The sequence below is a fragment of the Notolepis coatsorum genome, assembly GCF_963971535.1.
Source record: "Notolepis coatsorum genome assembly, chromosome: 5".
In the NCBI taxonomy this organism is placed as follows: domain Eukaryota; kingdom Metazoa; phylum Chordata; class Actinopteri; order Aulopiformes; family Paralepididae; genus Notolepis; species Notolepis coatsorum.
In genome coordinates, this window is record NC_140169.1 from 58,529,471 (window position 1) to 58,544,459 (window position 14,989).

Here is a 14,989-nt window from a genome sequence, read left to right on the forward strand (position 1 = left end):
GGATGAACTGAAGATGCATCCCAAGCCAAAATGTTCAGCTGGTCCCGCTGTAGGGAGGTGAAGAACAAAACAATGAAGAACTTGTCGTTGGAAGATAGCAGGTGAAATGGCGTGTTGTCGTGAGACCTCCTTATGGAACTAGTCTGTCGGTCCATATCTCCTTCCTGATAAGCCTCAGGTGCCGACCCATAACCTCATCACAATCCTATGGGGAAGCATGAAAGAACAGCAAGGGAGGCAAAGAAAGGCAGGCCCAAAAATACCACCCAATCCATGGGGGAAACACAATTCCCAAACCTCCCCCCCATTTAGTCCACCTTCCTCATAGCCTATTCACAGTCAATTGTCTCTAGTCTCTCTCTGAGCCGGCACGTATCCTGGGGTGAAAAAATAGATCCACAATAGAGTTCATTCACAGAGTAAATCCACACGATTAATTTACAAACAGGAAAAATTGAAATCTAGGGGGTCCTGTCAACCTGTGACACTTTATCAATGAGCCGTGAGTGTCATCACAGGTTGACCGAACCCCGTTTACAAGACTCTTGTTTCCTATAAACATTGTGGATTTACTCTGTTCGGACCGTGTGGATTTATTCTGTTTTACAAATTGTGTGGATTACTATACAGAGTAGCTCTTGTTCTGCCACCAGGATGTGTGCTGCTGATACGCTAGAGACCAGAAACGTGACTGGTGCAAATTAACAGCTGTAAGGAATTATGAACTAATCAAGGGCATGCTTGTCCCTGAGGAGTGGCTGAGCATGTGTCCGGGTCTCCCCTCCTCCCCTGTTCTCCTAAGCTTTTCCATAGGAGCGCACGGTGGTGTAGTGGTTAACACTGTCGCCTCACAGCAAGAAGGTCCTGGGTTCGATTCCCGCTTGGGCACCAGGTTGTCGTGTTGCCAGTTACCCAGGTGGGGTATCTCCCAGGCCTTTCTGTGTGGAGTTTGCATGTTCTCCCCGTGCTCGTAAGGGTCCCCCCCCCCATATGAGAAACCCAATGGAAAAACATGCTAAACAGATCGCTGACGCTGTCGCATCCGTGACGAAGACGGGCAGGACCACTTGGATTGGTCCCCGCGGAGCGGTACCTCGCCGACGCCCTGTCTGCTCCCGGCTGCCCTTGGGGGTAAGGACGACGGGATGGGTTAAGCGCAGAGCTCAATCGCATCAGCGACCCTGAGAAAGACATTGCATGTGTGTGTGTGTGCCGCTCATTGCATGTCCCATGTGGTTGCATGCCGAATAAAGACGTCTCTAAAGAGGTCCTGCATTATTATATTATTGATGGTATCCAGGGGAACCCCCTTGGCTTATAACGTTTGGAAATGGGGGACTGGTCCAAGGAGGGAGTCTCATGACGGTGTGCAGTCCACCGTTCCACCTGCTCTCTGCAACATGCTTCTTCACCACCTCTAAGCTGACATCCACTATCTTCCATCTAACTGCTCTACAGTGGAACCTGTGCACGGCTTGGCTTGGGTTCTCCTCTACTCCATCTGCCCCAACCTCCGTGACGTTACTCTCGCTCTATGTATAATATGCTTTTGTATGTTAACCCTTTCACTGACACACTACAGAAGGTTAACCCTTTACTATCACACTACCGACGGGTACCTGCTGTCGTGTGGCAGTGAAAGGGTTAACCTTCTGTGTGTATTGTCGCAGTGAAAGGGTTAACCGTTTGGTAGTGTGGCAGTGAAAGGGTTAAACTGTGAACAAGCATACTGATTCACATCTGGGGCGACCGTGGCTCGGGACAGGTAGAGGTTTCCGCGTTCGATTCCCGCTCCTTCCGGGCAGTGTGTCAAAGTGTTCTTGAGCAAGACACTTAACCCCTAACTGCTCCCGATGAGCAGGTCGGCACCTTGCACGGTCGCCTCCGCCGTCGGTGTGTGAATGTGTGAGTGAATGGGTAAAATGTGAGTAACAAATTGTAAAGCGCTTTGGATAAAAGCTGTTATATAAATGCAGCCAATTACCATTTATCTGTGAACTCACATGAACGTGTAGTAAACTGGCGTGCTTGCTAATAGCATCATAGCCCTCGTGGATTTCTGTTTACTGTGTATCAGAGTGGCCCTTTCTCTGGGGCGTGACGCTAGGTATAGTATTTCTTGTGTGTATCTGCGGCGTGCGAAGGGCTTGCATAAGCGTGACACCATTACTTAATTGTGTGTACTAACCCCCGCCATTTTGACGTAAGCGTAGCCGCCAGGGTCAGTTTCTCCCTTTTCCCATAGTGCTGCCTGGGGACGTGAGACGAACCCCCGATGACACCAATTATTTTTCGATGTCCAGCGATTGACTGTCGGACGCCAGATCGCTAAAGGGACATTTGCCTGTCTTTTCCTGTGATATTATTAACAATTCACAAATATAAAGATGTCCTTGTTATTCCCTCCATCTGCTATATCCGTGTCGCTGTCTAGAAACCCACCAGCTCAGTTCATTTTAAGTCCAGGTCGATTAAGGTCGTCCTGTGACATGAGCTTAACACACAATAGCCTACATTTTGGTTGATATAATCATTCTTTAGATAGTAGTACACTGTCTTTGTTATCTATCTGTAAAGGTAGAATCTGTAATGCCATCAAACAGTGACCTCTAGTCAAAAGAGACCCACTTGGTATTGCTTGGCCTCTCATTGCTGCATGAATCCACTTCAAGGTCCTTGACCCGGGATACCGTGCAGCGAGGGGAACGGCTCCCTCCCACCTCCGGTCAATGGTCTCTAACTACACTGCGCAGTGCGCTATGCTCAAGACAAGACCCCTACGCTCTGCATCCTCTGGCCGCCTCAGACCCACTCCTATCCGAGCTCCTGGGGGGTCATCAAAGAGAAGCAGGATATTCTCTGTCATCACTCCACAATGGTGGAACAAACTTCCCACCACAGTCAGGACAGCTGAAACCCGTCCAATTGTCCATCGTCGACTATCACACTTCAATCAATATCTGGAATAAAATAAAAATAATGTAAAAAAAACGAACATTTTTACTGTCTTTTTCCTACTATGTACCCCTACTACTATGCTACTGATAGTAATATAGTATGTATATGCACTCAAGCTTGATGCTATTTGACGAACAATGCCACTGACCCTTACTTGCCAGAGTTGTACCCTTCCTGCGGACCTGTTGTTCACAATCTGTAAGTCGCTTTGGATAAAAGCGTCAGCTAAATGACTTGTAAATGTATTGCGCTTGGTTTGCTTTTGGTCTGACATGAACTTCTTCTACTATGGATTTCTCTAGACGTGTGGCCAGCAGTAGCAGCCCGTCCCTGATACACAGTCTCAAATCCAACCCAAATCAGACAAAAAACTAAAAAATGTAAACAAAACACAATTATTTTGCCTAGAGGTTGCTGATTACAGATTATACCTTTAATTGATCTTATTTTACCGGTGGCCTTGCTCAGGGGCATTATGGGCTCTGCTCTCTGGCGATCAAACCAGCAACCCATCAATTTCTATTAGTATGTCCTAACCAACTTGTCAACAACTTTGGAGTCATTTACTTTATTGTTCATTTAGTAGAGTTGTTGTTTTTCTGTGAAAAATCTAATCAAATCGATAATAATAAAAGATAGTTATAACAACTGACGATGTGTCATCTATCAAAATCGCAACAACAATGAACAATTCCAGTGGTTGAAAAAAAAATGGGAAAAAATGCCATTTGTTGCAAATGTCACTTGTTGACGCCTTCAACCCAACGATGGTAACCAATGGCAGCACGGAAGCCATCTCCAAATATGGTGCGGGCGCTTCTAAGGCCCGCCCCTCTTTGTTGGCTCGGCCAATGAGAACCCAGCTGGAGGCAGGCAGCCGGGTTTACGGTTTAGCAGTAGTAGGATCAGATCATTTTATCCCCGAAGATCTAAAGCATGTGATTGATGATCGATTAAAGGGACTTTTATGATCGGCATGAAGAGGGGACTTATCGAGAGATAGTCGATACCGGGCGCCATGTAGGCTGCAGACAGGGAGGGAGAGAGAGAGATCACCTTACTGGGTCGGTGGTGGGAGGCAACGGAGAGAGAGAGGGGAGAGAGAGAGAGAGAGAGAGAGGGGGGAGAGAGAGAGAGAAGTTAAAACCCTCACTATTCTCTACACACAGACCATTGTTGTGAATGGGACGACGCTTACTTCACTGTGGAATTACTAACGCGGCCAGTTGCCTTTTGAATCAACCATCGCCTTTCTATCTGCCCTCGGGAGAGACACACCGATCGATCTGCTGCTGCCCTGCCAGCCACGTAATAACAACATCTATATAGATACAACAACATGTGTGTTAACAGTAACATCGATGCTGCAGATTCTTGACTATAGATACAACAACATGTGTGTTATTAGTAACAACATTGCTGCTGCAGATTCTTGACTATAGATAATACAACATGTGTGTTATTAGTAACATTGATGCTGCAGATTCTTGACTATAGATAATACAACATGTGTGTTATTAGTAACATTGATGCTGCATATTCTTGACTATAGATAATAATACATGTGTGTTATTAGTAACATTGATGCTGCATATTCTTGACTATAGATACAACAACATGTGTGTTATTAGTAACATCGATGCTGCAGATTCTTGACTATAGCTAATACAACATGTGTGTTATTAGTAACATTGATGCTGCATATTCTTGACTGTATAGATAATACAACATGTGTTATTAGTAACATTGATGCTGCATATTCTTGACTATAGCTAATACAACATGTGTGTTATTAGTAACATTGATGCTGCATATTCTTGACTATAGATACAACAACATGTGTTAATATTAGTAACATTGCTGCTGCATATTCTTGACTAGCTAATACAACATTATGTGTGTTATAAGTAACATTGCTGCATATTCTTGACTATAGATACAACAACATATGTGTTATTAGTAACATTGATGCTGCGTATTCTTGACTAGCTAATACAACATTATGTGTGTTATAAGTAACATTGCTGCATATTCTTGACTATAGATACAACAACATGTGTTAATATTAGTAACATTGCTGCTGCATATTCTTGACTAGCTAATACAACATTATGTGTGTTATAAGTAACATTGCTGCATATTCTTGACTATAGATACAACAACATGTGTTAATATTAGTAACATTGCTGCTGCATATTCTTGACCATAGCTAATACAACATGTGTGTTATTAGTAACATTGATGCTGCATATTCTTGACTTAACATGTGTGTTATAAGTAACATTGATGCTGCATATTCTTGACTATAGCTAATACAACATGTGTGTTATTAGTAACATTGCTGCTGCATATTCTTGACTATAGATAATACAACAACATTATGTGTGTTATTAGGAACATTGACGCCGCAGATGCCAATATCTGGGAGGAATGGATTATTATTGACAGCGGGACCAGCAGCGGCATGTTCTTCTAGTACAAGTCTGACAAACAAACGAGGACACTGGAGGAACCCTTGAACTCGACCACCTGCCCGCCCGCGTCTCCCTTCTTCTCCTCCTCCTCCTCTGTCGGTTGTTTCGACAACAACAACAACGGGACAACAATGACCGGCCCCACCACCGGCCCCAACAAGTCTCCCCCGGGGGTTCGAACCAGCAGCAGCGCCTCGTCGGCGGCGGCCAACAAGCTGAGCCGCCGCGGCCGCTCCAAGAGCAGCAGCTCCCACTGCCTGCTCCGCCGGTGCAGCCCCCCGACGGTGGACGGCTCCCCGGCGGCGTCCCCCCCCGGCCCCAACAACTCGTGTTCCCCGGGGGAGGAAGAGGAGAAGGACGGGGGTGTTCTGTTTTACGTGAACCGCACCGGCTTCCCCATCGAAGGCGTCACCTGGGAACGGATGTGGACCCACGTGGCTCGCGTGCACCCCGGGGGCCAGGAGATGGTGGATAGGATAAGGAACGCTGCATACCTGCCCAGGGTGAGTTTATATACCCGCAGTGTTGTGGGACCAGCTGAGCCTCTGCTGACCCGCAGAGAGAGAGAGAGGGCCGACAGCCCGGCCTATTGATTGATTGATTGATTGATTGATTGATTGAAAAGTTTATTAACAGATTGCTTAATGGGTACAGTACAGTACAGCTCAATACACACAATTGTTAAGGGGATGCAGACCAGAGAAAGACTTTCGTCTTGTTTACATCAGGGTCCCCCATTTTCAATTCATCATAACATATATGACACACATGACATACAGATAGACAGTACTGCTACATCTATACATTTATGACATATCAGATTTGCAAATACAGCACAAAAGTGTCCAGAAAAAGAGTACATTTGATGTAGAAACTGTACATTGGAGGAGGTTGGGTGGGGTTGGGTGGGGGCTGTACATTGGAGGTGGGGGGGGGGGGGTTGGGTAGGGGACACACACATTGTACACTGTACATTGGAATACTGACAAAGCCATACTTGGTCATTTACTGTACAACTGGGTTAGGACAGTACTCTTTCTGTTACTTGTCCTGAGTGTGGTCGTGTGTAGGGCAGCAGTCCAATTGACCCCCTCCTACAAGTTGTAGTTAATTAACTAATAACTAACTAAGTAATAGTTAAAGGGGAACTACACCAAATGTATAATGCATACATGTTATTCCTATGGTCTAAGCCAGTCTAAACACATTAGTGAACAAGAACAACTCACTCCTAAATCCAGTGCTTGAACAAACAAAAATGTGTCATGTGACGTCATCAGGTATAAAGTCTGGAGTTGCTCCATATAGACAACAACTTAAGATGGTAAAGATGACACTGAGGTAGTAGACATTTGGGGTCATTTGGGTATACAAAGTGAAATAAAGATTCTGTGAGTCCCCAAAGTTTCCCATTTTATAGGATCTTTAGACTCTATACCCGATGACATCACAAGTTTAAGTCTTGCTTATCTAGTTTCTGGCTTTGGGAGAGAGTAGCTCATGTTCACAAATGTTTATTGAACCTTCCTATAGACCAGGGCTATTCAACTAAATTGTTCAGGGGGCCACATTGTCAGAAACCCAAGGGGCCAGGGGCCGGACTGCCACGGCGCCTCCCCGTGCTATGAATATATGTACACTTGACACAACACGCAACCACATTTTCACAACTTTTATTTAAAGGGGAACTATTTTACTATTTCTTTCACTATTTGGGCACTTTTACACAATTCCTGTGGGTTTATGGAACACCTCTGTATTTTTTATTTTTTTTAATTCATTGTTTTGTATTTCTAATCAAGTACTCAAAAACAGCATTTTTCTACCTCAAGATCTTAAGCCGTTTTGAGCCTGGGCTCCAACCACAGTGAGAACTGTGTGGAAACTCAGCTGATTATCATGCAGCGGTGTCTCTCTGACATCACAAATCAGCACATTTTCAGATGACTCAGTTCAGTGAGGGTGAATATTGTGAGAGGAGAATTGGAAGAATGCGCCAATATGAGAATTAGAGACATAGATCATATTAATATAAGTCCACATAGCTAGGAAACAATGCTAAACACTGAAAAAGGCCATTTATAAGATAGTTCCCCTTTAACTACATTGCAAAAGTAGTATACTTTTCAAAAAAAGTGCTTCATTTATGTGCCACATCTGCTACATCTCCTGCAAAAAGTGCTTCATTTATGACTGTGCAACAACTGCAACATCTCCTCTTCAACATTTCAATATAAAAATAAAATAAAAAACAAACAAGTGCATGATGTGCATCTGAACATTCTAACATCAACACTTGAACAAAAAAACACATTTATAGTGCAGCTGAGCTTATGAAAAAGTGCTTCATGTCTGTGCAACAACAGCAAATCACAGCATCTTATTATCACTTATTGTCCACTCTTAACTCTCAAACATCAGGGGGGTGGGGGGCAGACAGGCCTAGCCTACATACACACATCTAATGAGAGCGATTGCACTTCTTTGACTGGGCAATGGCAGAGAAAGAGGGTTCATAGGAAGTGAGGGCTACCCGCAAACAGTGATGCAAATGCTCATTTGTCAAGGAGGCATGGTTGCTTGTTTTAATGGCATTCATGTGAGAGAAACTGGATTCACAGGTGTATGTTGAGCCAAACATTGTTAGCACAGATATTGCCAGCGTTTTTATTTTGGGGAATGTCTTGACATGAATACACTTTATCCAAAATGTTGTGGTGGATTCATTCTCAAGTGCCTGCTTCAGAGCAGATGATGCTTGCATGTCAATTATTTCAAGTTGCAGGAGACCTTCATCAATGTGAAGTGATGCAAGGAACTCTTGTCCTTTTGTGGAAATAGCAGCTACATTGGCAAATGGGTTGTTCACAAAATGCATCAATTCTCTGGACATGTCAAATTCATCAAATCAACTTGCAAGTTTTCCCTCAATTTATCAATGAAATCTGTCATTAATTGAGTGACTTTTGGCTCAATTGTGCGTGTTAACGTTGACATGAAAAAAAAGAGCAAAAAAAAAAAAAAAAAAATTTAAAAAAAAAAAAAAAAGAAAAAAATTATTATCATGTAATCTTTGGCGGGCCGGTCAGAATCATCCCGCGGGCCGGATCTGGCCCGCGGGCCGCCAGTTGAATAGCCCTGCTATAGACCCTGCCCTGGTAATAACATGTTTGAATTCTATTTGAGTGGTGTTCCCCTTTTTAATAAAGAATCTCTCTGGGCACACAGGCACACAGCACACAGGCTAAACATGTTCGATACACGTTGGGTAATTTTATGGATAGAACATGCTGTATTATAAGAAAAATATAGCCTACTATTATGTCAGGTTTTATGAGTGGCCATATCCAGTCAGAGCTGGCGACTCCGGTGTGGCAGGACAATGTTGGCAGGATGAATGAGGGGGCGGCAGCTTCCTCCTGTTGAAAGTCTGCAAGCACTAATGGTGCCTTGTGTGTGTGTGTGTGTGCGTGTGTTTGTGTGTGTGTCTGTGTGTGTGTGTGTGTGTGTGTCTATGTGTGTGCCAGAGAGTCCTGAGGTCATTAGTGAGCTGGCTGGCAGGCAGCGCTGAAGATACATGTTGATAAGAGGACAGTGTTAGAGTGTACACACAGAGACGTACACACACACATACACACACGTCACACACACACACACACACACACACACACACACACACACACACACACACACACACACACACACACACACACACACACGTACAGAGATGAGGTACAAAACTTAGGGTAGGGTGCAAATGAGGTATGAATGTAGTGCAAATCTCTTTAATAATAGATACATATAAAGTGTGTTAAAGTGTCTAAAGTGAGTAAGGTGAGTGTTTGTTTAAAGTGAGTGTGTACATGTGGATGTGTGTGCAGTGAGTGTAGATTATTATGGTGTCATTGTCATTGAGCATCCTGATGGCCTGGGGACAGAAGCTCCTTCTGTGAGTCTCTCTGTACTGGCCATGAGACTCCGGTAGCGCTTCTTGCCTGACCGCAGCAGTTCAAAGAGGCAGTTGCAAGGTCCACTCATATCAATTAGAGGAGCTGATCCTGGGACAGGCGATTTTATGAAGTTTTGTTTGTTTTGTTTGAAGTTAGTTTGCTGCCCTCGTTTGCCTGCAGTGCTGATCCCTTGCCAGCCATCGTCCGTCAGCAGCCGGAGTGCTTCAGCGAATGAAGTCACAACAGTTTAGAAATAGAAGTTCTGACCAGAAGGGCAAGAATGATGTCTTGGCAAAAGAAGAAAAAAACGCCAAAATCGTTGAGAAGTTGATAACAGCTGTTCAGAGTTCCTGGTGGTCAACAACCTTTATTTCAAGTTCGAGTTCAGGTTTTGTTTTATTTGTCACATATAAGGTACACACGTCGTTAGGGGTGGACGGTATAAACGGTATACGGTATAAACGGTATTAATTTTCTCTACGGTATGGATTTTGACTATACCGTGTAACCGGTAGCGCAGCTCTAAAATAGCAATGACGTCATGTAACCACAGCGCGACTATTTCAATCGCATTTGCCCCTAAAAATAGATAGAATTAGTCATAGATAATAGATATGTGCAAACTGGAAAAAGTTATCTAGGAGGCTTCGCGCAGTGGGCGTGTCAACACGCAATTGTCATTTCATAATAAACACATATCACCACGGCGCACAGCAAGTTTCAATTTCAGTTCCTGGCATTTTTAACCAGTGGAGAAAGGTAAGAGATGTCCCTATCGTTTTTCTTATATGAATTATTCTACGTTAATAAAACATACCGGGTGATCAACTACAGTTTGCTGTAAACATTATGATATGCGTGTAGTGTTATGATAACGACGGCTGCAGCGGGAGCCGGGAGGACGGCGTGCAGCAGTGGATTTGCGAATAGCATGCAGCTGCAGAGCCGCAGAGCCAGCGGCGCTTTCAGGTCTCACAGGCCCGCTCAACAGCGCCCCCCACCCAACGGCTGAAAGCTGTGACCAGACCTGAAAGCGCCGCTGGCTCTGCGGCTCTGCAGCTACATATGCTTCTAGCAAAATCCAGCATCCAGCCCGGCTGTTTGCAATGGGAGCAGCACGGACTCTGGACTTATTTTATTTGGAATATAATGACTTTATACGCAAAAGTAGCCTAGTTTTAAGTTAAAATATTATAAATCTACATGCCTTGAGGATGTCATTCTTTATATAGCCTGCCTATCAGGCAAAAAAAATTATTCTGACGGAAACACTGATACCGTGATATATACCGTTACCGTCTATGCTTCAAATTATACCGTGATATAAATTTTAGACCATACCGTCCACCCCTACACGTCGTACATTACAGTGAAATGCTTGGTTCTGTATGCGACTATGCGCCCCCCTGAGATTGTGCTTCATACAGTAAAAAAAGTTTAAAGAATAAAGACCAAACACACGACGACACTATACAACATATACAATATCCAAAACGAAAGTACAAAATGCTAAAATGCTAAAATGAATTGCAACAAAACATTGCCTTGGGTCAAAACTACGAAAAGACAATTGGTCTCTCGCACCGCCCCCACAATATATCAGAATACTACTCCTCAACCAAGCTGCTCTCTCCCTGCGTGCGCGTGCTGTTACAGAATGATCCTCTGTCAGTGTTGGCACCATGGGTCACGTTGTTGTATTCATTTCACGGGCGCCGAAGCGGACATAATCATAGTTTGTTGACAACTTCTAGCCAAGCCAACGCTCGGTATCCTAGACAACGGACGGTGGGGGACAATGGAGCCGTCTTCAGCGGCTGGTTTGTATACGGATGGTTTCACCTTGACAATGGAAACGTTCTAAAATGGACTCACGTTTCTTTACTATTACTTCCTGTCACAGTGTTTATCGATGTCAACAGCTGACGGGGAATAAACTCAGGTGCAGGCTGTTCCCCAGCGACACAATTCCACTGAAATAGCCTTCCGTCTTTCTACAAAGCTATATTATTAATGAATTCAACTAGGCGCCTAATAATAATAATTAATAATAATAATAATAAATCAAATGTATATAGCGCTCAAAGCCGCTTAACACTAAGGGGTTGCGGTAGTGAGACAGACGACAGACAAGCGTAAAACACAAACGTGCGCTAAGTTTAGTTTATTTGATCAGGAAGGGACAGTGCATATCAATCAACAGTTATACATTTATAAATGAATACAAATTAAAAACTGTAAATATGCCAACATGAGCAGCAGGGTTGCTAGTTTTCAGTTGTAGTCCCTGGGCTAGATGTTTAATCCAGAAAGAAACAGAAAAATAAAACATATTCTGTACATTCACTCACTAGGCATTCGTGCGTCTATAATAAAAAAAAATAAAAAAAAGTGTACAGGGACAAATCAAAGCCCATACATGTATAAGCACCATATAGGCAGGCACACATATATGGCACGCACACATATACATAATCAGATTAACCACATAATCACAATCAGGATCAAGACAGTCAGCCTAGTGGGCAAACATACGGGGGGCTGGGCAGCTGGACTGCGACATGACTTGCTAATGGCTACAGACCTGATTTCGTAACAGCCATGCTTTGAGTGTGTGTGTGTGTGTGTGTGTGTGTGTGTGTGTGTGTGTGTGTGTGTGTGTGTGTGTGTGTGTGTGTGTGTGTGTGTGTGTGTGTGTGTGAAGGACCTGAGTGTATTAGTACTGCGGATGTGTGATGGGATGGTGTTCCAGAACTCTGCAGCTCTGATCCAGAAGGCTGATTTGCTAAGAGAAGGCAGTAGAGGAGAGATGGGTCTTGAGGCTGGAGTCTCTAATGTCTCGGGGGGGGGGGGGGGGGGGGGGGAGAGTTCCAGAGGCTGGGGAGCTGCCCTGGAGAAGAGCTCTGACCCCAAAGCTGTGAAGGTTGCACTTGGGGGGACGGAGAGAAGGCAGGCTGATGTGGTGGACCTGAGGGACCGAGAAGGTTGGTGGTAGGGGGAGAGGGGGTCATATGATAGAGATATGGGGGGCCAGTTGGTGAAGGAAGACCAGGATGTTGTTGTGGTTGAAGGAAGCCAGTGGACGTCGTCCATTAGGACCGGGGTGATGTGGGGCCAGGATTCGGTGTGGAATAATAATAAATTCAATAAGCTAGCAGGCTGTTTCAGAAAGAGCTTTGGCTTAATTCTACTTGGAAACCAGATTCAGCTTCAGGAAGTAACGGCCAAGGCCACGTGTGCCTCACAACAACACTTTGATTCTCTCTGGTTCCACAGTTAGCCCTACAGTATCAGAGACATATTCATTATCCTAAAGGGGGGGGGGGTTCCATGAAAAGAGACCTGCGCACCGTGTCGTATTTTGTAAACCTGACACTATTGTGCGTCTCTGACCTTTCCCTCCTTTTCACCCACGGCGTGTATAGCGTGTTCACAAAACGAGGTGAAAGCTGCGTTTGGCTTGTTGAATAGGCCCCACACCGGGGTATTGTTGTCGGTCTCGTAAGTAAACTAACGCCGGGTGGTTCCGTTTTATTTCACACCGCCGACCGGGCTTCAGTCGTCGTCCTCCGGTATAGGCTCACGGACGGCTCGTTTGTGCCGGCGACAGGCTGTGGGGGGGTGGAGTCGAGGGGGCGACAAGAAGCGTGTAATCGATGCATCGGTTGTCGTTCCGTCAGGGGTGGACTGGTCTGATATTGTGGCCCCGCAGTATGGGTTACTTACTACTATGAGCCTACATGTTGACTGTGTTTGTGTCAACTTGAGAGGAGGGGGGGCGAACTGAGCGCTTTGTTGTGCAGGATGTGTGAGCACAGGCGTTCTCTTATTAACCCTTTCACTGCCACATGACAGCCGGTTAACCCTTTCACTGTGACAATACAGAAGGTTAGCCCTTTACTATCAGTGAAAGGGTTAAAGGCCTGTGATCCAGATGTCAACAAATGGGTTGCTGCCTCGACAACACTAAAAAACTTTAAAGAAAAGAAACGTTTTAAGTCTTGAACACAAAGACTAACACTAGACAATGGAAAAATGAAAAAAAATCATTTGTACATTTGTTTTCGTTTTTCTGTGGTTTTAAAAGTTTTCTTTTTTAGTTTTTTGTTGATTTCCTGTTGTTGCGTTGTTGTTTGCTCATATCTGGCAGGAAATCGAATACCGTTCAGTTTCTAGAATGTTTGTTTTTCTTGCCACGTTGTCAAAACCATCTGTAATAATCTGCTTCATGGTGGGTTAAGAAAGTTCCAAAAAGCACATTGTCCTCCAACAGATCAAACTCAAATATACCCCACATTTATAGGATAAAAAAATATGTTTTTATGAAAAACATATGCTTTTCTTGCAGGGATCCATGAGAAGGAAACCTCACGATAGCTTCCAAACCATAGTCGACCCGTATGACTTGGTAAATGAGACAACACCAAAATAATGCCAAATAATACTTCTGGTCCTGTGCCCATAGTCCTTAACCCTTTCACTACCACCTTACAGAAGGTTAACCCTTTCACTACCACACTACAGAAGGTTAACCCGTTCATTACCACACTACAGACGGTTAACCTTTCACTACCACACTACCAAAGGGTTAACCCTTTCACTGCGACAACACAGACGGTTAACCCTTTCACGGACACGCGTCAAATGGTTAACCCTTTCACTACCACACCACACGACATAAGGTTAACCCTTTCACTGCCACACGACAAATGGTTAACCCTTTCGCTACCTCACTACAGAAGGTTAACCCTTTCACTGCCACACTACAGACGGTTCAGTGAAAGGGTTAAGTTGCAGGCCTGGGTGCGTTATGTTGGCTGTTATGATACGCAAAGCATAATGAAGAATAGCCTAAGTAAACACCTTTCCTACAATGGGAACCTGAGCCTACAATGGGAACCGATGGGAACCTGCCTTTCTATCTACTCAGTTTCCCTGCTTTTGTGTGTGTGTTGTCGTGACGTATCTGGTGCAGTATGTGATGTCTAACTGCATTATAGTTGTTGTTGTTGTTGATGTGAAAAGGTTTAATTCCCAAAGCGCTATACACTGCATTCATTTTGGAATAAAGGTATCACCCGATCATCGCCTAATCGTTACTCAATGTCGTGCCCTAAAAAAACTCTATAGAGATTTCTAATCGTTCATTTTAGAATGGGACTCTTGAGAACAATGCTTGGTGTCTTAGGGGGGGGGGCTGTATGGTGTAGGTTGTAGCATTGTTGATACATGTAACATGACCTTGGCGTGTGAGTGAGATGTGAAAGTAGAGTTTAGTTACCGTGGATACAGCAGGTGTCCCAGTGACCTATAAAGAATAGCTTGGCCAGGGTGAGAGGAGGGTCAGGAGAAAGAGAGAGGGGAGGGGGGGGGGGACAGGCGCGAGCCAGGCTTTCTCGTACTGGACTTTCCTTTTCTGCACAGGTGTACACAGAGGGGGGGGGGGGGGGGGGGGTTAGTGGAGCGTAAAGGGAGCGGGGGAGCTCCGCTTTTCAGTGCATGGTCTCGCTGAGTGAAGATTTTACAAAAAACTGTGAGGGAACGCTGGACCTACATGATCAGACAGAAGCTACTAACCCTGCTACCTTTAGTATCACTAGTATCTAC

At 44.6% G+C, this 14,989-nt stretch overlaps 1 protein-coding gene across 1 annotated transcript in view; it reads left to right on the forward strand.

Moving 5' to 3' along the window:
* Positions 1 to 5,563: 5,563 nt before the first annotated feature.
* LOC311228218 (tubulinyl-Tyr carboxypeptidase 2-like) overlaps positions 5,564 to 14,989 on the forward strand; it is a gene marked incomplete at both ends in the record, with an annotated part of 147,457 nt that continues 138,031 nt past the window's right edge. Inside the window, one exon of the mRNA XM_084314129.1 lies at positions 5,564 to 5,935. Coding sequence (XP_084170255.1) covers positions 5,564 to 5,935 — 372 coding nt within the window. The remainder of the gene's footprint in view (positions 5,936 to 14,989) is intronic.